We start from the raw sequence: 25246 nt of genomic DNA on the forward strand, positions 1-25246 counted from the left end.
CTCAGGTATGGACTGAGTAGAATAATAAGAATAGCTACATTTCTCAGGAGTGTATCCACTCTAAGTGCTTTCCATTTCATCATAAAACCCATAAAACTGCCCTGTCCAAATGATGGCCACTAGCCACACATAACTGTGGACTACCTGAAATGTGGCAAATCTGAACCGAGATGTGCTGCTGCTGCTGCTGCTGCTAAGTCACTTCAGTCGTGTCTGACTCTGTGCAACCCCATAGACGGCAGCCCACCAGGCTCCCCCATCCCTGGGATTCTCCAAGCAAGAACACTGGAGTGGGTTGCCATTTCCTTCTCCAGTGCATGAAAGTGAAACGTGAAAGTGCTATAAGTGTAAAAATACACACAGGATTTTATACTTAATATGAAAAAATGCAAGATATCCATAATAGCTTTTATATCAATTACATGTTGAAGTGATAATATTTTAAATATATTGGGCTAAATAAAATACATAATTCCAAAATTTATTTCATCTGTTTCTGTTTTCAGTGTTGCTGTTAGGCGGCATGGTGCTAAAGGAATGGAACTGTTGTCCCATACTCCTTTTAGAGTTAAGAAAACAAAGGCACAGAGAGGTTAAGCAACTTGCCTCAAACCACACAGCTAACACAGGCACATGTATCTCAAGCTTTTAGACTCAGTGAGAAGTGACTCTGACTCTCTCTGATATATGACCCAGTGGCTGGGAATATAAAATCTGGGGCTATAAGGAAGCAAAGAAAGGCCTGGAGACCTCACTTTGCCCACTTCTAAACCAGAGACAAAATTGCATCCAACTCGGAAAAAATAAAAGACTTCTCTAAAGTTCTATATGTTTCCTCTGGTCTTCTCAACAGGTTCGGTCCACAACCCCCTCATCAGGCTAAGCATAGCATTGACAACCTCACAAGAGAAAACTGACTGGGGCCTTGGAGTCTCCCAGACCCAGCTGAAAGCCCAGGCACGTCTTCTTCCAGCTGTGCGCCTTTGGCCCTAGCTCAGTCTCTCTGGGGCTTGTGTGAGGAGTCAGTGAGCAGCCTGGCACACAGCACGTGCTCAATACAATAGAGTGCCCCCTGAGTTCACATCACTAGGCCGCTCAAATATGACCTAAATCAAATCCCTTATGATTATACATGTGGCAAATAGAGTCAAGGGATTAGATCTGGTAGACAGAATGCCTGAAGAACTATGGACGGAAGTTAGTAACGTTGTACAGGAGGCAATGACCAAAACCATCCCCAAGAAAAGGAAACACAAAAAAAGGCAAAGTGGTTGTCTGAGGAGGCCGTACAAATAGCTGAGAAAAGAAGTGAAAGGTGAAGGACAAAGGGAAAGATACACTTTCTCACCCACCTAGAGCCAGGTATCCTGGAGTGTGAAGTCAGGTGGGCCTTAGGAAGCATCACTACAAACAAAGCTAGTGGTGGTGATGGAATTCCAGTTGAGCTAGTTCAAATCCTAAAAGATGATGCTGTGAAAGTGCTGCACTCAACTTGCCAGCAAATTTGGAAAACTCAGCAGTGGCCACAGGACTGGAAAAGGTGTTTTCATTCCAATCCCAAAGAAAGGCAATGCCAAAGAATGCTCAAACTGTGGTACAGTTGCACTCATTTCACATGCTAGCAAGGTAATGCTCAAAATCCTTCAAGCTAGGCTTCAACAGTATATGAACTGAGAAATTCCAGATGTACAAGCTGGATTTAGAAAAGGTAGAAGAACCAGAGATCAAATTGTCAACATTGCTTGGGTAATAGAAAATGCAAGGGAATTAAAAAAAAAAATCTACTTCTGCTTCATTGATTATGCTAAAGCCTTTAACTGTGTGGATCACAACAAACTGTGGAAAATTCTTAAAGAGATGGGAATACCAGATCACCTTACCTGTCTCTTGAGAAACCTGTATGCAGGACAGGAAGCAACAGAACTGATCATGGAACAATGGACTGGTTCCAAATTGAGAAAGGAGTATGTTAAGACTGTATATTGTCACCCTGCTTAATTTAATTTATATGCAGAGTACATCATGCAAAATGCTGGGCTACATGACTCACAAGCTGGAATCAAGATTACCGGGAGAAATACCAACAACCTCAGATATGCATGTGATACCACTCTAATGGCAGAAAGTGAAGAGGGACTAAAGAGCCTCTTGTTGAAGGTGAAAGAGGAGAATGAAAAGGCTGGCTTAAAAATCAACATTCAAAAAATGAAGATCATGGCATCCAGTTCCATCACTTCATGGCAGATAGATGGGGAAAAAATGGAAATAGTGGCAGATTTTATTTTCTTGGGCTCCAAAATCACTGTAGATAGTGACTGCAGCCATGAAATTAAAAGATGCTTGTTCTTTGGAAGAAAAGCTATGACAAACCTAGACAGCATATTAAAAAGCAGAGACATCACTTTGCTGACAAAGGTCCATATAATCAAAGCTATGGTTTTTCCAGTAGTCATATACAGAGGTGAGAGTTGGACCCTAGATAAGGCTGAGTGCTGAAGAATTGATACTTTGGAATCCTGGTGCTGGAGAACACTCTTGAGTCCTTTGGACAGCAAGGAGACCAAACCAGTTAATCCTAAAGGAAATCAACCCTGAATAGTCACTGGAAGGACTGGTGGTGAAGCTGAAGCTCCAATACTTTGGCCTCCTGATGTGAAGAGCCAACTTTCTGGAAAAGACCCTGATTCTGGGAAAGACTGAGGGCAGGAAGAGAAGGGGGCGACAGAGGATGAGATGGTTGGATGGCATCACTGACTCAATGGACATGAATTTGAGCAAATTCTTGGAGATAGTGAAGGACAGGGAAGCCTTATGTGCTGCAGTCAGTGGGGTTGCAAAGAGTCCCACACGATTTAGTGATTGAACCACAAGATGGGAGTGGGAGGGCAGGAGAGGGCTGGCCTGGTGTCATTTGATGCTAGATCCTCTAGTGCAGCGGAGTGCTATTCCTGACCCACCCACTCCAGGCTGTTACCTGAGATTCTCCCCACCCTCAGAGCACTGGAAGTCCAGGCCTGCGGGCTGGGAGCTCACAAATGTGTGCAGGTGAGACAGCTCCAAAGCTTGCCACATGTCTTCCTCTGAGTAACAGCCAAAGGGGTCCAGGTTCATGCGCAGGGTCCCCGAGAACAAGATGGGGTCCTGGGGACAAAGCAAGTCCTCAGAGGGAGGCAGCTCAGGCCCCATAGGGAGCCACGGGCCCCGAGGCCAGGGAACAAGAAAGGGATTGAGATGGCGGCATTTCCACTGTGTCCCCAACCCTCCAGGAGGGAGGCAATGGCCAAGGAGATAGAAAAATGCCTGTGGGGACGTGATAAACCTCAGCTTTGCCAACCCAAAGTCCTCTGCTAAAGTAGAAACCTTGAGCTGCTAATCTGACTCCAAAGTGTCCAGTCAGCAGAAAAATACTCCAGAGAAGCCAGAAAAAGTGAAACGTAATTCAGAGCTGTGAAACCAGGAGAGCAGGATAGAACACCTCTGGCGTGAGCCAATTGGAAGTCTGTGGTTCTGTTGGTCTAGGAGGTCAGAGGACAGGGTGATATTGAGCAGGATACATCTGTCCCTTCCAGACCCATGACAGGTGATCGCTCTGTGGCTCTGCTCCTGCTGTCCTGCTCCCCAGCTTCCCAGATAGAAGTCCCGGTCTTGAACCTCAAGCTACAGGACAAGTGTGGAGCCTGCCCCCAGGGTCACTGGTCAGTGTGACCAAACAAAGCCAGGCTGGTACCTGGGGGATGATGGTCAGCTTAGAACGCAGGTCATGGAGCCCGATGTCGGCCACGTTGAGGCCGTCAATGTAGATTTCACCCTCAGCCGCCTCCAGGATGCGGAACAGGCAGAGAGTCATGGACGATTTGCCAGCCCCAGTGCGGCCCACGATCCCCACCTGGAGGGGGTAGGAGGCTGTCAGGCAAAGGCTGGGGAGTTGGTGGGTCTGTCTCTAGGACTCCTTTGGGAGGCTAAGCAGACCCCTAGGCTGGGTACCTGCCATCCCACAGATCCACATTCCCCAGGCACAAACCCGCCCCACACGCACCTTCTCGCCACCATGCACTCGCAGACTCAGGTCCTTCAACACCAGCTCCAGGCCCGGCCGGTAGCGCACGGAATAATTTCGGAACTCCACCTCACCCTTCAGTGGCCAGCCTGCTGGCGGACGGCTGCCCTCCACCACCCAGGGGGCCTGGTCACCAGGGGAGGACAGGTTCTGCATCAGGGGGACGTCTCTTCCCCAGCCCAGCCCTCTTCCATCTTCAGTCTGCCTCTCTTCCCAGGCCCCTGCCATCCTCACCTACCAGGGACCCTGGCGGGGAGCCCCTGGCGCTTGTGTGGCCCAACCTTGTGGTTCAATGACTCTATCCATCTGACATTATTCCCCACAGAACTTTGCCCTCCTCTACTCCCCTCATGCCCAAGATGCCTAAGTAGCCCCTTCCACATGCCCCCACTCCCCCTTTCACCATTCTTTATTATTGAGTGGCTACTCCATGACAGGTAGTGGGGTAGCCAAGGTAAACTAGACAGAGTCCTTGTCCCTCTGAGGCTCACATCCTAATCTAAGGAGGCATACAATTAACAAATAGGTAAGTCTATATAATGTCAGATGGTGATGAGTATGGAGAAGTGCCTGGTGTTGCTGTTCTGTACAGGGTGGTCAGGGAAGGCTTCCTGGAGGAGGTGATATTTAAATAAAGACCTGAAGGAAGTAAAGGAACAAGACAAGTAGATATCCAGGAGAAGGGCATGCCAGGCAGAGGAAACAACAAGGATAAATACTTCCCAGTGTGCTCTGGAGCACAGTGAAAAAGGGGAGAGGTAGGAGACAGGTAGTGGAAGACCCCACCATGTAGGGCTTTGCAGGGCAGTTTAAGGACTGTTTTTTTGTTTTGTTTTTTTTTACCTTGAGTAAGATGTAGGGCCATGCACAGAAGAATAATGTGATTTGGTATGTTTTTAAGGGATCTCTCTGCTGCTATTTGGGGAGGGAGAGGGTAGGATGTTTTGAAATGGGGGAGTCAGAGTGTCAGCAATCAAGAAACAAAGCAGCCAGTACAGATAATCTGCTCTCTTGCTGCTGCTGCTAAGTTGCCTCTGTCGTGTCCAACTCTGTGCAACCCCATAGACGGCAGCCCACCAGGCTCCTCTGTCCCTGGGATTCTCCAGGCAAGAATACTGGAGTGGGTTGCCATTTCCTTCTCCAATGCATGAAAGTGAAAAGTGAAAGTGAAGTCGCTCAATCGTGTCTGACTCTTCGAGATCCCATGAACTGTAGCCCACCAGGCTCCTCTGTCCATGGGATTTTCCAGGCAAGAGTATTGGGGTGGGTTGCCATGCTCTCTTGAGGAGGTATCAAAACAATGCGTAGCAGGATTGGGGGCAGAATTTTTGAGGCTGTGGAGAAAGGATCATGTATGTAGACAGGGGAAATTGTAATGCTAGGCATGAAGAGAGAGAATTTGAAGATCCCAGAGAATGGGGGGAGGAGGGGGTGATAAGAGAAGCCTGGAGAAGACAGGGACAGATGGGGGCCCCAGGGGCAGGAGAGGCCAGGTTAGGAGGAACAGAGTGGGTGGGGGCTCAATGGGGGCTGACAGGGCAGGAGCTCAGGTCACAAAAGCCATGAAGTGCCTTCAAGAAGCAGCGAGGGGTATTTTGTCCAAATAATGCCGAGAGGTTGAGCTAGAGAAGAACAGCGAAGCGTTCTTACCTCTGGAACCGAGGAAGTCACTGCTGAGCGCACCCAGTGCAGTGATAGGGCCAGAAGCCAGGCTGCAGGAGGCAGACAGGCCACCAGCTGATGAGGCAGGGGGAGAGCACCTATTTTAAAGCTAGTTTCATGACAAAGGAGAGCAGAGAAATGGGATACAGGATACACAGGAAAGGGAGGGCTGGTTTGAGAGTCTAGAATGGAAGGTACAAGTGCATATTTTTGCATGTGGCTGGGAATCATCCAACAGAGGGAGCAAGATGGATGATGTAGCATGTAATTAAGGAAGTGAAGTCCTCGGGTGGCCATGCGAACAAGTAGAGGGAGTAGACTTTGAAACGAGAAGGGACATTTCCGTTAAAAGGGAAAAGGTGAAGGGACACAGGCAGGTTTGAAAGTCTAGAGGCAGGAAGGCTGAGGGAGTTCACATCTCATAACCTATTTCCTCATTGAACTGTTGTTAGGCAAGGTCGATGGCTGAGCACAGGGAGTGGGAGCTTAAGGAAAGGGAATGGCCAAAACAAATCTTTCTGAAACTGGAAAAACATGCTTCTTGGAGAAGCAAGATGGGAATAGCCAGCAGTGGTGTGTGGTTATAAACTTGAAGTAAAATCAGTGGTTTTCTCCAGCAACATTTTAGCAGTCGAGCACCGGCATGTAGAAGGTAGACAGATGGGCTCAACTGGAGAGAGATGACTGAGAGAGGAGGGTGAGGGAGTTGAGAGTGTTGGCACTGGTAAAGCACAGAATCCAGGCTGGATGAACTCATGGACCGAGGGATGCAGGTAGGTCCCCAGACCAGGGGTCCCAGGGAGGACAAAGTACTGGGACTGAGGAGGGCTTGGAACACGGGAGCTGTTATCTACTCATCAGGAATTGTCTTGTCCAACTCTGAATCCTCTACACCTCCTCACATAGACCTCTGGTTGACACTCTTTAAGGACTGAATGAAGAGCCACCTGAAGAGCTGGCCTAAGGGGATATAGGGATGGATGGTGGGCCATCAAGCACCCCTACCAGCTATCCTCAACTCTCCCTGCCCCAGGCTGATTCCGTACCCACCTCCATCTCCGTCTTGGAGTACTCCTTGACTCTCTCCACAGCCACAATATTAGACTCCAAGTCTGATATCGTTCGTATCATCCAGTTCAGAGCCAACGTCACCTAGCCAGAGGGACTGGGTCATAAGTGTGGCAATCTGTACTCCCTTGACATGGCTGTGGGAGGAGTTCAGACTCCTTCACTATGCTTCTATCCTAACTATGACCCAGGTGGGCCTGGGCAAACCCATAGCTACGCCACCTGGGGCTCTAATCACAACTGTACCTCAGGCAGTGACAATGGCCCCCCATCCCAGTGTGTCTCAAACAAAAGGCTCCCCATCCCAGTGTTTCTCAAACTTTAACATGCGCAAGAAAGATTTCCCAGGGAATCTTCTTAAAATGTAGCTTCTGATTCAGTAGGTTTGTGGTAGGACTAGAGAATCTACATTTCTAACAAGCTCACAGATGATGCAGCTGGTCCTCAGACCACACTTCGTGAATCAAGAAGTCTTGATAGACACGCAAAAGCCAGAGCCCCAGGCCTATTGGATCAGAATCTACAGTTTAAGATCTCCAGGTGATTCATGGGCATACTTAATAGTTTGAGAAGACTGACCTGTCTGGATTGTCCTTTATTTATCAAAACTCAAAGACTTGAGTCACCTGAGGCATTGCAAATATGATCTGCTTCACAAAAATTCCATTTGCAGTTGTTTAACCTTTTGACAATATCAGCTGATATCAGGGTGACCTGCTCAGGCTCTAGTTACCTGCTCCAGGTACTTTCTCTGCAGGCTTGTGAAATAAGGTATAGTCTAGCTCTCCATGTCCCTGCCCCAGGACCCCTGTCAGGGTTGACCTCTAGATCTTGTGCAGGCACAGCAAATTTCTATTTGTCTCTTGGGGCCAAGCTCCAAGGTCTTTTCTCCAACACCCCCAGGTAGAGACCTCCTCTGGGCTCTTAACTTTTGTCCTTCCTCCACTAAGATCTGCACACCCCGAAGTATCATCCCCTACTGGTGGGAGTGACTCTCTATATTTGACTGGGAGCTCACAGTTTGGGGGATCAAAATCTGTGGCTGGTCCCCATTTTGGGTAGAGTGGGGTACTCAGGAGATGCTTATGAAACCTGGCCTCTGCCCCAGGGCGGCCCTCCTCTGGGGCTGAGACCTCTGTGTACCTGTAGGGCATAGGACACAGACAGGCCCACCAGTCCTGGGCTCAGGCTGCTTCTTCCAGTCACAGCGAAGAGTGCAGCAAAGAGCACAACACAGTTGCCCACGAACTCCACTCGGATCCCCAGCCACCTGTAGAGATCAGGCAAGGAGGAAATGGGGCAGATGCAAGAAGGGGGCTGTTTAGGGGAAAGGAGGGGCTTGGACCCAGAACACCAGGGTCTCTCCTGCAGAGACCCTGGCGGAAACTCATGGAAGGAGCAGGGGCTGACGGAGTGGTTTCTGACCTATTGGAGGCAATGTAGGGGTAGCAGCTCTTCTGGTTGGTGTCCACCTTAGCATCATTGATGGTCTCAAAGTCCTGGCTGCGGCCGTAGGCCCGGATGACGCTGGAGCCAGTCACCGTCTCCGAAAAGTGGGAATAAATGGGCGAGCGGCTGACAGATTCCAGCCGCTTCAGCTGCCGTGAGGTAGCCACGTAGAACCGCTGACAGAGGTTGGAGAAAGAACTTAGAGTCAAGACCCTGGAATCCCAGCTCAGTCCTGCGTGTCCTCTGGGCCCGTCTGAGCCACCTCCCCATCTGTCCCACTGCCCCTCAGACCTCACTCCGTTCCCTCTCCCGAAAGAACCCAAGACTTGGGATCCTGATATGGCTCCATGAACTCCTCCCACTCTCTCCCCTCTGGTCAACTCTGCTCAGTCTTTCGGCCACTTTGTCCACAAAGCCTTTCCCGATTCCCTCTCAGCTCCTGGCCACTCACTCTGCAGGCCTGAATTATCGCACTGACTTCATTTTGCCTCCCAAGTCAGTGACAATGCCTATCTCCACTTAGGGGCCTGGCAATGTGTTCATGCAATCAAAATTTTGCAACATTTGCAAAAATAAGATAATTTCGTTTTCTTTTTCTTAAAGAACCTCTCCCCACTCCACCCCCTCGGTTGTTTAAATGTCAGCCCCACAAAACCACAGTCTGCCTCCATCTTCCATCCTCTACCCTGTGGGCCCCAAGATGGCCAGGGCCATGCAGGATGTACAGCTGAAAGTCCCTGTCCCAGGACAGAGTGCAGCCCCGGTCACAGTCTTCACACACAGCCTGAGCTTCAGCCACCTGTGGGTTACCTTCATCAACTGATTAACGGCAGGACGGGATCAGCAACACAAATGCCTTTTACAGTTAGCTGTATCTGAATATTCTCACTCATCTATGTTAAAAGCCATGTAAGTTTATAAGATAAGCATCATATGCATCATGTATCATATATGCATCATATGATATGGCCTGTAAGTTTAGATGGTACCTAAAAACAAGGGAAGGATAATGTGTCTTAAACTGTTGACAATATTTTAATAAAAAAATAGCCAGGAGGAAGGAGTTCCAGGGCCAGTCATAATTTACAAGGATTTAATTTTATCCTATTGATAACTCTGTGAGGTGGGATCTATGATTCTATTTTACAGGTGAGGAAAATGAGTTTCACAAAGGTGTTTACTGAATCAAATCCAGCTGTGAAGGTGAAGGGGGTGTGCCCTCCCTACATCTGCCACAGGTGGCCCCCAAGACAGCCTGGCCCACACAACAGCCACGCTCACGCTAGGTCACGCCCACGCACTCAGGGCACACCTGGACAAAGAGGTAGAGCACAGCCAAAGGCAGGATGACCACAGCAAAGAGCGGCGTGCTGGCCACGATGACCACAAGGGTGGAGATGGAGTTGTAGAAGGAATTCAGCAGCATGAGGATGGTGGGAGCCAGAAGCTCATCAATGACGTAGATGTCCTTGGAGAAGCGGTTGAGGATGCGGCCTGAGGGCGTCGTATCAAAGAAGGACTGTGGCGAGCGCATCTTGTTGTGCAGCAGCGCCTGGTGAAGCAAGCGGGCAGCTTGGACACCACCCACCGCCATCGTGATAGCTGACAGCATCACCAGGAGCCCTGATGGAGGAGGCAGAGGGGCGCGTGTTCACCTGGGCCAGGTGCAGAATGCAGGGGCAAGTTCCAAGATGAGGGATCTCCTCAGTGAACTAGGCAGACTCAAAGGCAGGGCATAGCTAGGATGAGCCAGACAGGTCCAGAGGCAGGTAGACTGCTAGGGCGGGTCAGGGAGTCACTAGGGTCGTGACGGTGGAGAGAGATTCAGAGGCAAGGGCATGGTTTGGGGGACCCAGCAGCGCAGAGATGAGGAAGGGAACACTGGCGCCCCTTCTAAGTATCTCTGCAGGCTCACCTTGCAGAATTCCCAAGGCGGCGTAGACACCTAGTCTGTAGGAGGTGCTGTTCTGCTGGCTGTCCACCGCAGCCTCATCGGTCCAGGCACTGAGCCACACGTTGGCCCCAATAGCAGCTGCGCTTTGACCCCCATACAGCAGACAGATGACCAGAGCGGTCCAGAGTCCCACAGCCTTGGCGTAATCCCAGTACACGCTCAGCTTCACCTGTGTGGCCACAGCGGTCAAACAGGGGACTCCCATGAGCCCCAGGAGTGCTAGGGGCCTGCCAGCCTCTCCAGCCTTCCTCGCCCACCGGACTCACAGTGCCCAGCTCTGTCTTCTCCTCCTGGGTCAGCACATGGCTCGCCTTTGCCTCAGTTGCCGGCACGATCTTTTCTGCCGCACCCAGGCGCCTCCTGGGCACAGACCGACCCTGGCCCTCTCCTTCCGAGGACATGGCACTCAGCTGTCTGTGGAGGCAACGGGTCAGGCCCAGCGATGCGGCCTCCAGCACAACCACAGACAGAGCCCCAGCTGGAGCCCCGGGGAGTGTCAGCGAGAACACCCACCTGCCCCACTCCCCAGCAGGGCATGGGGGCCCTGCCACCGTCTCCCAGGGGTGGACAATCCTCAGGAGCTCACCTCATAAACTGCTTCTGGACCTCGTACGTCACGGGCTCATTATCTGTCAGGTCGGTGTGATTGCTGAGCGTGTCTTCAATCATCAACACCTCCTCATCCTCTTTGTCCTCCAAGGCTGCAGTGGGGAGGCAGAAAGGAGAGGTTGGCAAGCTCACCCTGCAAGGCCCTGCTATCCCCTAGTCCCACTCCAATGAAGAGGCCTGAATGGATAAGCAAAAGGGAAAGATGAGAGGGACTGAGAGGGCAGCAAGAACAACAATAAAAATAAATGACCAATTTTGTGTTGAGAGAAAAAAGAGGCAGCAAGAAAGACTTATGTTAGACAGGAAGAAAAGCTTCCCATCAGGGACTGTGTAGAAGAGGATTCAAATATAAGGGTCAGGAGCTTGGGCTCTGGAGTCAGCCTGGCTGAGCTTAAATCCCACTTCCTCACCACATGACTTTAGGCGGGCATGTAAAGTGGGGATAATAATAGTACCTACTTCATCGTGTCATTGTGAGGATTAAAGGAAAGAATGTGTGTCAAGATCTTGTAACAGGCACAGCCCTTAGTAAATGCTCAAGACAGGTTAACTGCATATACAGAAGTAGACAAGAAAGCCCAGGAGAAGGTCTGAGAGCCAGCCCGGAGCCTGAGGTTGAAGAGCCAGGACTGAACAGCAAGGGGGTCTCAGTGTCTCAATATGCTCCATGAGAAGGGTCTCAGTAGTACTATCAACAGTGCTGTCTCACCACTGCTGGAATAGTGCCTGGACAAAGTTAGCTGCTCAATAAATAAATATTTGTTGATAAATAAATGACTTTTCTAAGCACTTCCATAGTCAAAGGTATGGTTTTTCCAGTAGTCATGTACGGGTGTGAGAGTTGGACCATAAAGAAGGCTGAGCACCAAAGAATTGATGCTTTTGAATTGTGGTGTTGAAGAAAACTCTTGAGAGTCCCTTGAATTGCAAGGAGGTCAAACAAGTCAATCCTAAAGGAAATCAGTCCTGAATATTCACTGGAAGGACTGATGTTGAAGCTGAAGCTCCAATACTTTGGCCACCTGATGCGAAGAGCTGACTCATTGGAAAAGACCATGATGCCGGGAAAGATTGAAGGCAGGAGGAGAAGGGGACGATACTGGATGAGATGGTTGGATGGCATCACCGACTCAATGGACATGGGTTTGAGCAAGCTCTGGGAGATGGTAAAGGACAGGGAAGCCTGGCTGCAGTCCATGGGGTCACAAAGAGTTGGACATGACTGAGTGACTGAACAACAAAAAGCACTTGCATATTTACTAAACAATTCATCTGTAAAACAGCCTTGCTGTACAAGCTGGGCCTGGGCCCATGGGCCCTTTTGACATATAGGAAGACTGAGGGAAGAGAAGGAGGAGGAGGGACTCGACTTCATCCAGTTTACTTTCCCTCTTGCTGATGTCTGACATCACACGGATGATCCAAGTACTCCAGAACCTCCCTGCATAACACCGGGGCTGTCCAGAGATGCTCAGATGCCCCAGGACAGGGGAGATGCAGGGAAGGAAGAGGAATATGAAGAGCCAAGAATGGCAGATACCTAGCCTGTTGTTGGCTTCCTGGTGCTCCTTGTCCTCATCAGGTGCATAGTTGCGGAGGAAGTTGGCAAAGGAGCCATCCCGCTGCAGCAGGGCCGAGTAGGTACCCATCTCAGACACATGCCCGTCAGATAGCACTATGACAAAGTCCGTCTGGGGCAGGAAGCTGATGCCATGCGTCACTAGCACCCGGGTCTGGGGAGAAGGCAGCAGGCTATCATGCCTACTGCCCTCAGCACACACCCTTGGCACAGTGCAGGGACGGAGCAAGCATGAGGTGCTTGGGTGCCAGCAGCATGAGCAGGCACATCAGGGACTCAACCTACGCTCTCCAAAGGCAACTCAGTGCCCGAGGGGCATTGCCTACCCCTGCCCCAGGTTTCCCCAGTTGCCCAGCCTGTTCCTTAGGTACTCCATAAGTCCAGGTCTCACCAAACCCCTTGGCCTCCCACCAGTCCTCTCCTGTGGCCTTAGACTTCAGTTTAGCCCGCTTAGCCTCTGGGAGCCTCACCTTTCCTGCCAGCACACCTTCTGGCCCAATGACTTGGTCAAAGATATGTTTGGCCACATGCGAGTCCACGGCTGACAGCGGGTCATCCAGCAAAAAAATGTCAGCATCACTATAAACAGCTCGGGCCACGCTGACACGCTGACGCTGGCCCCCAGACAGGTTAATGCCCTGAGGGAGGAGGGAGGTGAGAAGTGTGTATTGGGTGGAAGGGGACACAAGGGGGACAAACGCCCTGTCTATTATCATTCAGCAAGGCAGACCTCTAAATTCACATTTCATTTGCCTGGTCCTGTCCCTGGGAGGCTCTAAGGTCATGGACGAAGGGGTGGTGGCTCTTAGAGTACCCCCAGAGCAGGTGAGGACAACTTGCTCCCTGCCCAGCTGGTTTCCCTACCTTCCACCATCTTACTCTGCTACTGCTAAGTCGCTTCAGTCGCGTCCAATTCTGTGTGACCCCATAGACGGCAGCCCACCAGGCTCCCCGTCCCTGGGATTCTCCAGGCAAGAACACTGGAGTGGGTTGCCATTTCCTTCTCCATCTTACTCTAGGAGGCTGGAAATCCCCGGGAGGTAATAGACCTTTCAGTCTCCCATCGCCGATACGGTCTGCAGGTTGTCGCTTCTGGTCCTCATGTCAGTCTTCCCAGGGAGGTATCACTAGCCCCACTTTCTAGATGAAGAAACTAGAGCCCAAGATGTTAATGACTTCATCCAAAGTCCAAACTATTAAGGGCAAAAGCAAGAATGGAAACCCAGCATCCACCCCAGAGTTCATCAATGCTGAGATCATTCACATACCAGAGGGAAAGTAAGATCACTCTTAAACCCATTATGCATAAACTCAGACACGTAGCAGCAAGGCAGACCCCAGAGGGCAGACCCCAGAGGTACACCTTGCTTTCCTGCCACCAGCTTTCCTCATTCCCTCCAGAACAGGCTCAGCTCTTTAGGGGTACCCTAAGAAACTGACCCCTGGGGGCAGCAAATGTGGGGTGGGAGCTGCAGCTGCTGAGAAACGAGGGGTGCATGGCAGCTACAGTGACTGAGATGTGAATATGTCTGCATTCGACCAGCCAGGCTTCCTTCAGTGCTACTATGTTCTGGGCACCAAATTAGGCTTGTGAGGTCAGTGTGGGTCCAGGAGAGACGGGAAGGAGGAGTTAGATTGTAGATGGGGAGGTCTGCTCTGGGTTCCTATAATCTCAGACTCCTTCTTAAAAGTTTCTCATCCCCACTTCCAGGCTCAGGCCCAAATCACTTCCCCAGACCAACACGAGAGCCTCCCCACTGGTTCCTGTGCCTCTGGGCCCCTTCACACTGCAGCCAGGGCAGCTTTTCAAAATGAGATTCATGTCCTTGCTTAAAACTCTTCACTGACAAATTGAACATCAAAATAAAAAATGATGGTAATGGATTATAATCCACCGAATCACATAAGCAAACATGAGCCCACAGCGATAGAAAGAAACTAAAGAATAAGTAAAAACGGAGGAGAGGAAAGCTCTTTCTTAGAGTAAAATGCCAACTAATAATCATAGAAAGAATGGAGTTACAAAATCAACATTTGGTCCACATCATAGTAACATTGACTCAGGCAAAAATCAATGAAGGTTATAAAATGAAATCATCAATGGACAATATCATCTCAAGCAAGAGATCAAAGTTAACATTAGTCAGTAAGACAAGAACTGACATCATGTGCCTCCTGACATGACGCACCAAGGATACATCACTTCTCTGGTTCCCCATCCCCCTGCAAAAAAAAAAAAAAAACTAATTGTGTTCAAATTGAGAAACTTTTTGCCAAACACCTGGCCTGTACTCTTCAAAAGTGTTGATATTCTAAAAGACAGACTGGGACTTCCCTGGTGGTCTACTGGTTAAGAATTTGCTTTCCAATGCAGAGGATGCAAGTTCAAACCCTGGTTGGGGAACTAAGACCCCATATGCTGTGGAGCAACTAAGCCCTCACACTGTAACTACTGAGCCTGCCCACTTCAACTCGAGAGCCTACGTGCCACAGACTACAGAGCCCGCATGCTCTGGAGCCTGTGTGCCACAACTAGAGAGAAGCCTGCATGGCACAAGGAAGAGCCCAAAGAAAGAGCTCTTATGCCGCAACAAAGATCCTGCATGATGCAACCAAGGCCCCACACAGCCAAAAATAAATACATAAATATTTAAAAATAAAATAAAAGACAGAGACTGAGAAGTTATCCAGATTGACAGAGAATGAAGAGATATGACAACTAAAGGCAACTCATGATCCTGGATTGAATTCTAGACAGGAAAGAAAACAACTAAAAAAGACATTACTGGGATAAACGATGACATTTCAAAGGTCAGGCAGTGGTTTTTAGATAGTAACACTGTATTAGTGATAAATTTCTTGATTTTGATGACTTAACCATAGATCCGTAAGAGAATGTCTTTGTTTTGAAGGAATATACATTGAAATCTTTAGTATCTAAAAAAAGAGGTGAAACTCTAAAACTCTTAGAAGAAAACACAGGAAAAAAGTTTCATAACATTGGACTTGGCAATGAATTTATGAATATAACATCAAAAGCACAAGCAACAACAGTAAAAATAGAAAAACTGGTCACATTAAAACTGAAACCTTCAGTGCAATCAAAGGACACAATCAGCAAAGTGAAAAGGCAGCCTTCAGACCAGAAGACAATATTTGCAACTCATATATCTGATAGGGGGTTACCATCTAGTATATATAAAGAACTCCTACAATTCAACAACAGAAAACTAAACAACTTGATTAAAATGTGGGCAAAGGACTTTACTAGACGTTTCTCCAAGGAAGGTATACAAACTGCCAACAAACACATGTAAAGGTGTTTTTAACATTACTTTTACTTACCTAACCATTCAATATCACAGTAATCCAAGTCTATGCCCCAACCCGTAACGCTGAAGAAGCTGAAGTTGAATGGTTCTATGAAGACCTACAAGACCTTTTAGAACTAACACCCAAAAAAGATGTCCTTTTCATTATAGGGGACTGGAATGCAAAAGTAGGAAGTCAAGAAACACCTGGAGTAACAGGCAAATTTGGCCTTGGAATACGGAATGAAGCAGGGCAAAGGCTAATAGAGTTTTGTCAAGAAAATGCACTGGTCATAACAAACACCCTCTTCCAACAACACAAGAGAAGACTCTATACATGGACATCACCAGATGGTCAACACTGAAATCAGATTGATTATATTCTTTGCAGCCAAAGATGGAGAAGCTCTATACAGTCAGCAAAAACAAGACCAGGAGCTGACTGTGGCTCAGATCATGAACTCCTTATTGCCAAATTCAGACTTAAATTGAAGAAAGTAGGGAAAACCACTAGACCATTCAGGTATGACCTAAATCAAATCCCTTATGATTATACAGTGGAAGTGAGAAATAGATTTAAGGGCCTAGATCTGATAGATAGAGTGCCTGATGAACTATGGAATGAGGTTCGTGACATTGTACAGGAGACAGGGATCAAGACCATTCCCATAGAAAAGAAATGCAAAAAAGCAAAATGGCTGTCTGGGGAGGCCTTACAAATAGCTGTGAAAAGAAGAGAAGCAAAAAGCAAAGGAGAAAAGGAAAGATATAAGCATCTGAATGCAGAGTTCCAAAGAATAGCAAGAAGAGATAAGAAAGCCTTCCTCAGCGATCAATGCAAAGAAATAGAGGAAAACAACAGAATGGGAAAGACTAGGGATCTCTTCAAGAAAATCAGAGATACCAAAGGAACATTTCATGCAAAGATGAGCTCGATAAAGGACAGAAATGGTATGGACCTAACAGAAGCAGAAGATATTAAGAAGAGATGGCAAGAATACACAGAAGAACTGTACAAAAAAGATCTTCACGACCCAGATAATCACGATGGTGTGATCACTGACCTAGAGCCAGACATCCTGGAATGTGAAGTCAAGTGGGCCTTAGAAAGCATCACTACAAACAAAGCTAGTGGAGGTGATGGAATTCCAGTTGAGCTATTTCAAATCCTGAAAGATGATGCTATGAAAGTGCTGCACTCAATATGCCAGCAAATTTGGAAAACTCAGCAGTGGCCACAGGACTGGAAAAGGTCAGTTTTCATTGCAATCCCAAAGAAAGGCAATGCCAAAGAATGCTCAAACTACTACACAATTGCACTCATCTCACACGCTAGTAAAGTAATGCTCAAAATTCTCCAAGCCAGGCTTCAGCAATATGTGAACCATGAACTTCCTGATGTTCAAGCTGGTTTTAGAAAAGGCAGAGGAACCAGAGATCAAATTGCCAACATCCTCTGGATCATGGAAAAAGCAAGAGAGTTCCAGAAAAACATCTATTTCTGCTTTATTGACTATGCCAAAGCCTGTGACTGTGTGGATCACAATAAACTGTGGAAAATTCTTCAAGAGATGGGAATACCAGACCACCTGACCTGCCTCTTGAGAAATGTGTATGCAGGTCAGGAAGCAACAGTTAGAACTGGACATGGAACAACAGACTGGTTCCAAATAGGAAAAGGAGTTTGTCAAGGCTGTATATCGTCACCCTGTTTATTTAACTTATATGCAGAGTACATCATGAGAAACGCTGGACTGGAAGAAACACAAGCTGGAATCAAGATTGCTGGGAGAAATATCAATAACCTCAGATATGCAGATGACACCACCCTTATGGCAGAAAGTGAAGAGGAACTCAAAAGCCTCTTGATGAAAGTTAAATTGGAGAGTGAAAATGTTGGCTTAAAGCTCAATATTCAGAAAACGAAGATCATGGCATCCAGTCCCACCACTTCATGGGAAATAGATGGGGAAACAGTGGAAACAGTGTCAGACTTTATTTTTCTGGGCTCCAAAATCACTACAGATGGTGACTGCAGCCATGAAATTAAAGGACGCTTACTCCTTGGAAGGAAAGCTATGACCAACCTAGATAGCATATTCAAAAGCAGAGACATTACTTTGCCAACAAAGGTTCGTCTAGTCAAGGCTATGGTTTTTCCTGTGGTCATGTATGGATGTGAGAGTTGGACTGTTAAGAAGGCTGAGCGCCAAAGAATTGATGCTTTTGAACTGTGGTGTTGGAGAAGACTCTTGAGAGTCCCTTGGACTGCAGGGAGATCCAACCAGTCCATTCTGAAGATCAGCCCTGGGATTTCTTTGGAGGGAATGATGCTGAAGCTGAAACTCCAGTACTTTGGCCACCTCATGCAAAGAGCTGACTCATTGGAAAAGACTCTGATGCTGGGAGGGATTGGGGGCAAGAGGAGAAGGGGACAACAGAGGATGAGATGGCTGGATGGCATCACTGACTCAATGGATGTGAGCCTCAGTGAACTCCGGGAGTTGGTGATGGGCAGGGAGGCCTGGCGTGCTGCGATTCATGGGGTTGTAGTCGGACACGACTGAGCGACTGATCTGATCTGATCTGATACTTATATTACTTTACTTATGTAAAGGTGTTTCAACATTACTAATGACTGGGAAATGCAAATTGAAATGTCAATGAAATATCACCTCACATCCATTAGAATGGTAATTATCAAAAAACAAAGCCAAAAAAACAAACAACCACCCCAGAAAACAAGTGTTTTCCAGGATGTGTGCAAGTTGTACCCTTTGTGCACTGTTGGTGGGAATATAACACGGTGCAGCCATCATGGAAAACAGCATGGCAGCTCCTCAAAGAATAAAAATATAGAATTGATTTACAAATTCCACTTTAGGGTATCTAGGGTCTTAAAAAGACCTTTGCCCACCCGCGTTCATAGTAGTATTAGTCACAATCTATGAAAGGTGGAAGCAACCCAAGTGTCCATTGAGGGGTGAATGGATAAGTAAAAGCTGTTGTTTAATGGGTACAGAGTTTTAGTTTTGTGAGATAAAAAGAGTTCTGGAGATTGGTTGCACAACAGTGTGAATGAACTTAACATTACTGATCTATATACTTCTAAAGATTTTTAAGTTAAAGATTTATGTTATGGGGACTTCCTTCATAGTGCAGTGGTTAAGAATCTGCCTTCCAATGCAGGGGACAGGAGTTCAACCCTTGCTTGGTCAGGGAACTAAGAGCCCACGTGCCATGGGGCAACCAAGCCCTTATGCCACAACTACTGCCAGCACACTCTAGAGCCCGTGCACCGCGACTAAAGAAGCCTTCCACCACAGCCAAGACCCAGCACAGCCAAACACGATTTATGTTATGTATATTTCACAGCAGCCAAAAATTAATAAATTAATACAAAAATAAAAACTTGCATTGATATCCCATGGTTTTTAGGGGAAAGATCAAAACCTTAACTAAAGTCATCAAAGTTCTATGTAATTACCCTGCATCTTTTGCACCCTGCTAACCTCCAGTCACACCAAATTGCATCGAATGCCCTCCATCCTTAACCCTAACACTAACCCTCAAAGAAGCAACAGTTAGAACCGGACATGGAACAACGGACTGGTTCCAAATTGGGAAAGGCGTACGTCAAGGCTGTATATTGTCACCCTGTTCATTTAACTTATATGCAGAGTACATCATGTGAAATGCCAGGCTGGATGAAGCACAAGCTGGAATCAGGATTGCCGGGAGAAATATCAATAACCTCAGATATGCAGATGACATCACCCTTATGGCAGAAAGTGAAGAAGAACTGAAGAGCCTCTTGATGAAAGTGAAAGAGGAGAGGAAAAAGCTGGCTTAAAAACTCAACATTCAAAAAACTAAGATAATGGCATCCAGTCGCACCACTTCATGGCAAATAGATGGAGAAACAGGGGAAACAGTGTCAGACTTTCTTTTCTTGGGCTCCAAAATCACTGCAGATGGTGACTGCAGCCATGAAATCAAAAGATGCTTGCTCCTTGAAAGAAAAGTTATGACCAACCTAGGTACCATATTAAAAAGCAGAGGCATTTCTTTGCCAACAAAGGCCCATCTAGTCAAAGCTATGGTTTTTCCAGTAGTCATGTATGGATGTGAGAACTGGACTATAAAGAAAACTGAGCTCCGAAGAATTGATGCTTTTGAACTGTGGTGTTGGAGAAGACTCTTGAGAGTCCCTTGGACTGCAAGGAGATCAAACCAGTCCATCCTAAAGAAAATCAGTCCTGAATATTCATTAGAAGGACTGACGTTGAAGCTGAAGCGCCAATATTTTGGCCGCCTGATGTGAAGAACGGACTCATTGGAAAAGACCCTGATGCTGGGGAAAGATTGAAAGCAGGAGGAGAAGGGGACAACAGAGGATGAGATGGTTGGATGGCATCACTCAGTTGATGGACATGCATTTGAACAAGCTCTGGGAGTTGGTGATGGACAGGGAAGCCTGGCATGCTGTCATGGGGTCGCAAAGAGTTGGACACGACCGAGTGACAGAACTGAAGTGAACTGAACCCTTAAAGGTTTTCCATCACCCTTGGTAAAAGCCGTAGACCTTAAGGTAGACTTAAGGCCCTATGTCTGCTTCCTGGACACCTCACTGACTTCATTTCCTCCTCCTCATCCCTGCTCATTTCATTCCAGCCACACTGTTCTTCTCGCTGGTCCTTAAATGCCCCAATCACACTCCTGCCTCAGAGCCTTTGCACTTACTGCTCTCTCTGCCTCAGATGTCCCAGACAGGGCTTCATGTTCCCAGATACAGACCACTCCTTTGTTCAAGTCTCCAATTCTCAGTGAGGCTTTCACAAAGCATACTGATAATACAACCTTGTACATCCTTTCCTCTTAGCATTCACCTAATATTATATATTTTACTGATTTATCTTGCTAACATCTCTGTCTCCACTAGAATGTAAGCTATATGAGGGCAGAGATTTTAGTCTGGTATATTTACTAATGTATGGGCTGCCCGTGTGGTGCCAGTGGTAAAGAACCTACCTGCAATGCAGGAGACATAAGACATGTGGGTTTGATCCCTGGGTCAGGAAGATCCCCTGGAAAAGGGCATGGCAACACACTCCAGCATTCTTACCTAGAGAATCTCAAGGACAGAGGAGCCTGGAGGAATCAGTCCATGAGGTCACAAGGAGCTGTACACGACTGAAGTGACTCAGCACGCACACACATTTACTAATATATAATATAGTAGGTATGTCATAAAATCTGATGAATGATAAGAGCTTCTTCCTTACCTGTTAAGATTCAGCTCAAAAGTGATGCTTTTCCTTATGCAGACCACCTCTTTACTCCTTCCCAGTACCTTGAACAGGCCTTTAGCCTGGCCTCCAGGATATTCTACAGCCCCTACCTGTTTACAAGTCAGCTTCCCCCAGTAGTAGATCTGCTCTACCAGTGCCTTGCACAGAGCTAGGCATGACATCATTCATAGATGAATATGTGAATGAATGAATGCATATTTGGATCTTAGCTGGATTGAGGTTGGCAGCTGTATGTGCTAACTCCCCCAGAGAGTGAGAGAAGAGACTGTACCTTCTCTCCAATCTCTGTCTGGTCCCCGCCAGGCAGAACCTCCAGATCAGCTAGCAGGGCACAGGCCTCCAGAGCCTTGTGGTACCGCTTGGGGTCTAGGGCTTGACCAAATAGCACGTTTTCCTGAAGAGTGCAGTTCTGGATCCATGCCTGCTGGGGCACGTAGGCCACGGAACCCTGGCCAAAGGAGAAGTACCTCAGGGTTTGCCCAAGGCCTGACAGAGCTTCCCTTCCCAGTAATCCCTGCCCCTCTCACCTTCATATACACCTTGCCTTCCAGCTTCTCCATCTCTCCCAGCAGGGCAGATAACAGGGAGGACTTCCCACAACCCACAGGCCCCACCACAGCCACTAGTGCCCCCTTTGGCACCTGGATATCTAGGCTGGGGGTAAGGAGACAAGTAGCCCAGTCAGAGGAGGAATCGAGGTTTTGTCCCCCACCTTCCACCTGAAGACCCAAGCTCTCCTCCCTTTCAGAGAGCATCCTGGCAAGCTGAGGCTCTACCTGCTTCCCAGGTCAAAAACTGAAGGGTGGGAGTGGGGTGGGTTCTGCTACGATCTGAGCTGCAGTCCACTTTAGGCAGCTGAGAAGGGAAGGAGAGGCTGGTACCTGTGCAGGGCGGGTGGCAGGTCCTGGGCCCACGTAAAGGTGCCATTGTGTATGATGACAGCGTAGCCTGGGAAGACAGAGGTGCACAGGGTCAGGGGGCCCGGGGCAAGGGGGAGAGGATCCCTGGGTGGAAGAGCCCTGGGGAAAGGAGCCAACGGGGAGCACAGGGAAGCTTGCAGGTGGTGAGGGGGAGCTGGCAGGAAGTCCCAGGGAGGAGTAAGAAGCGCCCTAGAGAAGGAAGGTGATGGGGGGGGGGGCTGGGGAGGGGTAACAGAGGAGAGTAAAGAACCAGAAGAGGGAGAGGGCAGAATGAGGGCAGATGGGAAAGGAGGATGAAGAAAAGGAGGCCACAAGAGAAAAGTTAAAAGCTTGAAACAGAATTTTCTGGAGAAGTGGCTGGGTTAAGGGAAGCCCAGGTAGAGGCTGTCTGGACCTGGGGTGATGGTCTTTCTTTCCACACACTGAGGGTCAAGTTCATCTTGGCTCAGGAAATGCTGGATCCGTTTCAAAGACACACTGGTCTGCAGGCAGAGGGTGTGAGTCAGCCCTGGAAGCTATGCCTTTCTTACACCCATCTCCTCTTACCCTTGCTGGCCCCCAACTTCCTGGGTGAGGCTGGACCCCCTGAGGGCCCAGATGCTGGTGCTGGGTCCCTTCTCATGCCTGAGTCTTGCCTGGCTCCCACTGCCAAAGATAGGGTCCATGTTGGTAAGAGGAGGCTGTCTCCAGAACTTGGGTTTCCAGAAACCCTACCTAACTCTGACTCCAAATGGCCCATGAGTCCACTGACCTCATTCATCTTGGAACAATTCTTCATAATGCCAAACGGCCCTCCCCTGATTCCAATAACTCTCCCTGATTATCCCCTGACCCTAAATAGCCCCATCAACCTGCCCAAACTCCACTAGAACCCCAGCCCTTCCCAGGCTTACCTGGGCCAGGTTGCTGATTAACTGGGGCAGCATGTTGAGGGGAATTTTTAAGATGTTGAAAAGGGACACGGACACAAAGGCCTTTTCAGCATCCAGCACGTTGTTCTTGTCCACGGATACGTATACTCCGAGGGTGGTCAGGGTTACCTGGGCAGTGGTGGGAATGGGTGTCAGGGTGGAGTCTGCTGGGTTCAGAGGCCCGGGCTGGCTGAGCAGGAGATGGGACACCAGCCCAGGTGTGGGTGCCTCACCAGGAAGGGGGTGCAGACCCAGATGAAGGTGGATATGGCGTGGAGGCAGGCAACCTTGCGCATCAGCCGGAGCTCATCCTGCCGGATGCCCTCCACCTGCTTCAAGAAGCTGGGCTCCCAGGCATACAGCTTCAGCACCTTGATGCCGCCCAGGATCTCGCTCATCAACTTGATGCGTGAGTCCTTGAACTTCATTTGTTCTACCTATGGAAAGTGTGCCAAGTGCATACCTGAGCCCCTCCCCAGACCTCTATCAACAAGGGCACACATCTCTGCACTCACACACACGGCAGCTAGATTGCTCACCACTCCTCCCTGCCAGCCTGGATTGTACCCCAGCCTGGAATGCCCAAGCCAAGCTCCCTTCCTCTCTGCTGGACAAAATCCAGCTCCAGCCTCAGTGCCCCATCGCTGACCATCCCAGGCCCCTTCCCTGGGTCTCTAAGGCACGTTCTCATAGGGCACCCTAAACATGTATGCTGCCTCAAATCCATGTGAGCCTGAGGGAACAGATCCCTTATTTCTCTGTGTTCCCCAGTCCCTAACCCAAGGTGTAGCAGGTCACACTAATTTATTCATTCAGCCCCAACTTATTGAGTGCCTACTCTGTGCCAGGCCATGTACTAGACGTAAGGCAGATGATGATAAACAACTGAGGGCCCTCGCCATCATAAAGCTGACAGTCTGATAGGAGAAGTAGCTAGGAAGCAAACAATGGCCTGAATAAATGCTTACACTAAATCATTATGCACTCCAGTGGGAGTAACAGGATTCTGGGAGAGAATAATTGGGGTGGGAACTGGGAAAGTGTATGCTAGGAGTGAAGGGACGAAAGGAACTGGACAAGCAAGGAAGGCTGAAGCACATTTCAGGGAACACTATGTATGGCAGCCCAGAGGCACGCAGAGCTTAGTGATCTGGAGAAAAGAGAGGCCAGACTGGCTGAAATTTAGCCATATTCCAGGAGGTGAGGGCTTGAAAGGTGAGCAGGGGCCTAGTGGCTGGTAGTGGAAATTTGTCATTTATTCTGTGTACAGTGGGAAGCTAGGGAAGACTTCAATGAATGTTTGCAAATAAAGGACTGAATGACTGGCTATTTACACTAAGTGCAATGTGGTGGAGAAACTCTCGTTAGACCAGAAGAGGCAAGTTCTGTCTGATTCTGGATTGCTGTAATCTCTCTGGGCCTGGGTTCCTCAGTTGCAAAATGAGAATGTTTCTAAAACCCTCTCAGGGTTGTAAGGCTAGAGCAAGCTAAGGTTTGTGAAAGTGGCTTACAGCCATCTGTACTCAGTAAGCAAGGTAGTGGATGAGGCCAAGGTTAGTGACTGCACTCCACCAGGCACCTGGCCAGGGCTCCAGGCACCTGGCCAGGGCTCCAGGCAGGAGCAGCTCGGTCTGTTAGCACCCACCTGGAGGGCACGCATCTTCACAGCCACAGCGCCGTTGAGCGGGATTAGCAAGACCATGAGAGCAACTCCAGCCAGGACGGAGGGACCCAGGTTCTGAGGACGCACGATGGGTAGATTAGACAAACCGACACATATGCAGAGTGTATAGACAGAGCCCAACAGACAGAAGCCTATTGACCTGAAATGCGGGGGTGGGCCCGAAGCAAAAGTTAGTGGTCAGCCAAACAGATGGACAGTGAAAAGCAGACATACAGATAAAGCCAAAATTGCAAAAACATTTGCAGAAACAGCCAGCCATCAGATAATGACAACAGATAGGGACAAACAGGCAGCCATTGAAGGGTGTCCAGACACACAGAGAGGCAAATACAGATAGATAGGCAATGACAACCAGAGTCACACCCACCTTGTCTCCGAGTCCCTCTTCCCTCCCCTAGGTTCTGTGAGAGGGACAATCTCATAGGCTGGAAAGACTTGATTGCAGACACCAGCATCCTCACAGTTCTGTCCCCCACCCCTCTGCTGACCCAGAATAACTCTCTCTTGTCCCATCTGAAGGAAGGAGAAGTCAGAGGAAGGAGGCAGAGATCAGGGGTCAAGAGTCACCTGCCAGAGGAAGTACACTGCCAGGATGATCTGCAGGGGTGCTGACCACAGCAGGTTGATGAAGGGGACAACATCCATGAAGCGCTGCGCATCCACTGACATGAGGTTGACAATTTCGCCTACAGTGGACTCACGTTTGACTGAATTGGTGATGACCAGAGCC

At 48.5% G+C, this 25246-nt stretch overlaps 1 protein-coding gene across 6 annotated transcripts in view; it reads right to left on the reverse strand.

The window, feature by feature from the left end:
- The window catches only part of ABCC3 (ATP binding cassette subfamily C member 3), a 48202-nt gene that overhangs the window by 5129 nt on the left and 17827 nt on the right, over positions 1-25246 (reverse strand). The window contains exons 10-29 of one of the 6 annotated variants that reach the window (XM_061391366.1): positions 25084-25245; positions 24478-24570; positions 23066-23269; positions 22815-22961; positions 22316-22403; positions 21883-21949; positions 21529-21655; positions 21273-21449; positions 12849-13016; positions 12340-12532; positions 10777-10891; positions 10457-10604; positions 10152-10359; positions 9549-9859; positions 8213-8412; positions 7931-8057; positions 6770-6871; positions 4037-4183; positions 3728-3886; positions 2975-3141 (exon numbers count right to left, since the gene is read on the reverse strand). In XM_061391366.1, the coding sequence (XP_061247350.1) occupies positions 2975-3141; positions 3728-3886; positions 4037-4183; positions 6770-6871; positions 7931-8057; positions 8213-8412; positions 9549-9859; positions 10152-10359; positions 10457-10604; positions 10777-10891; positions 12340-12532; positions 12849-13016; positions 21273-21449; positions 21529-21655; positions 21883-21949; positions 22316-22403; positions 22815-22961; positions 23066-23269; positions 24478-24570; positions 25084-25245 (3110 nt within the window). Of the gene's footprint in view, positions 1-2974; positions 3142-3727; positions 3887-4036; positions 4184-6769; positions 6872-7930; positions 8058-8212; positions 8413-9548; positions 9860-9895; positions 10035-10151; positions 10360-10456; positions 10605-10776; positions 10892-12339; positions 12533-12848; positions 13017-21272; positions 21450-21528; positions 21656-21882; positions 21950-22315; positions 22404-22814; positions 22962-23065; positions 23270-24477; positions 24571-25083; position 25246 lie in introns of those variants that run through there. The other 5 variants (XM_061391367.1, XM_061391368.1, XM_061391369.1 and 2 more) reach the window with 5 other exon arrangements.

This window comes from Bos javanicus, chromosome 19, assembly GCF_032452875.1.
Source record: "Bos javanicus breed banteng chromosome 19, ARS-OSU_banteng_1.0, whole genome shotgun sequence".
NCBI classification, from domain to species: Eukaryota; Metazoa; Chordata; class Mammalia; order Artiodactyla; family Bovidae; genus Bos; species Bos javanicus.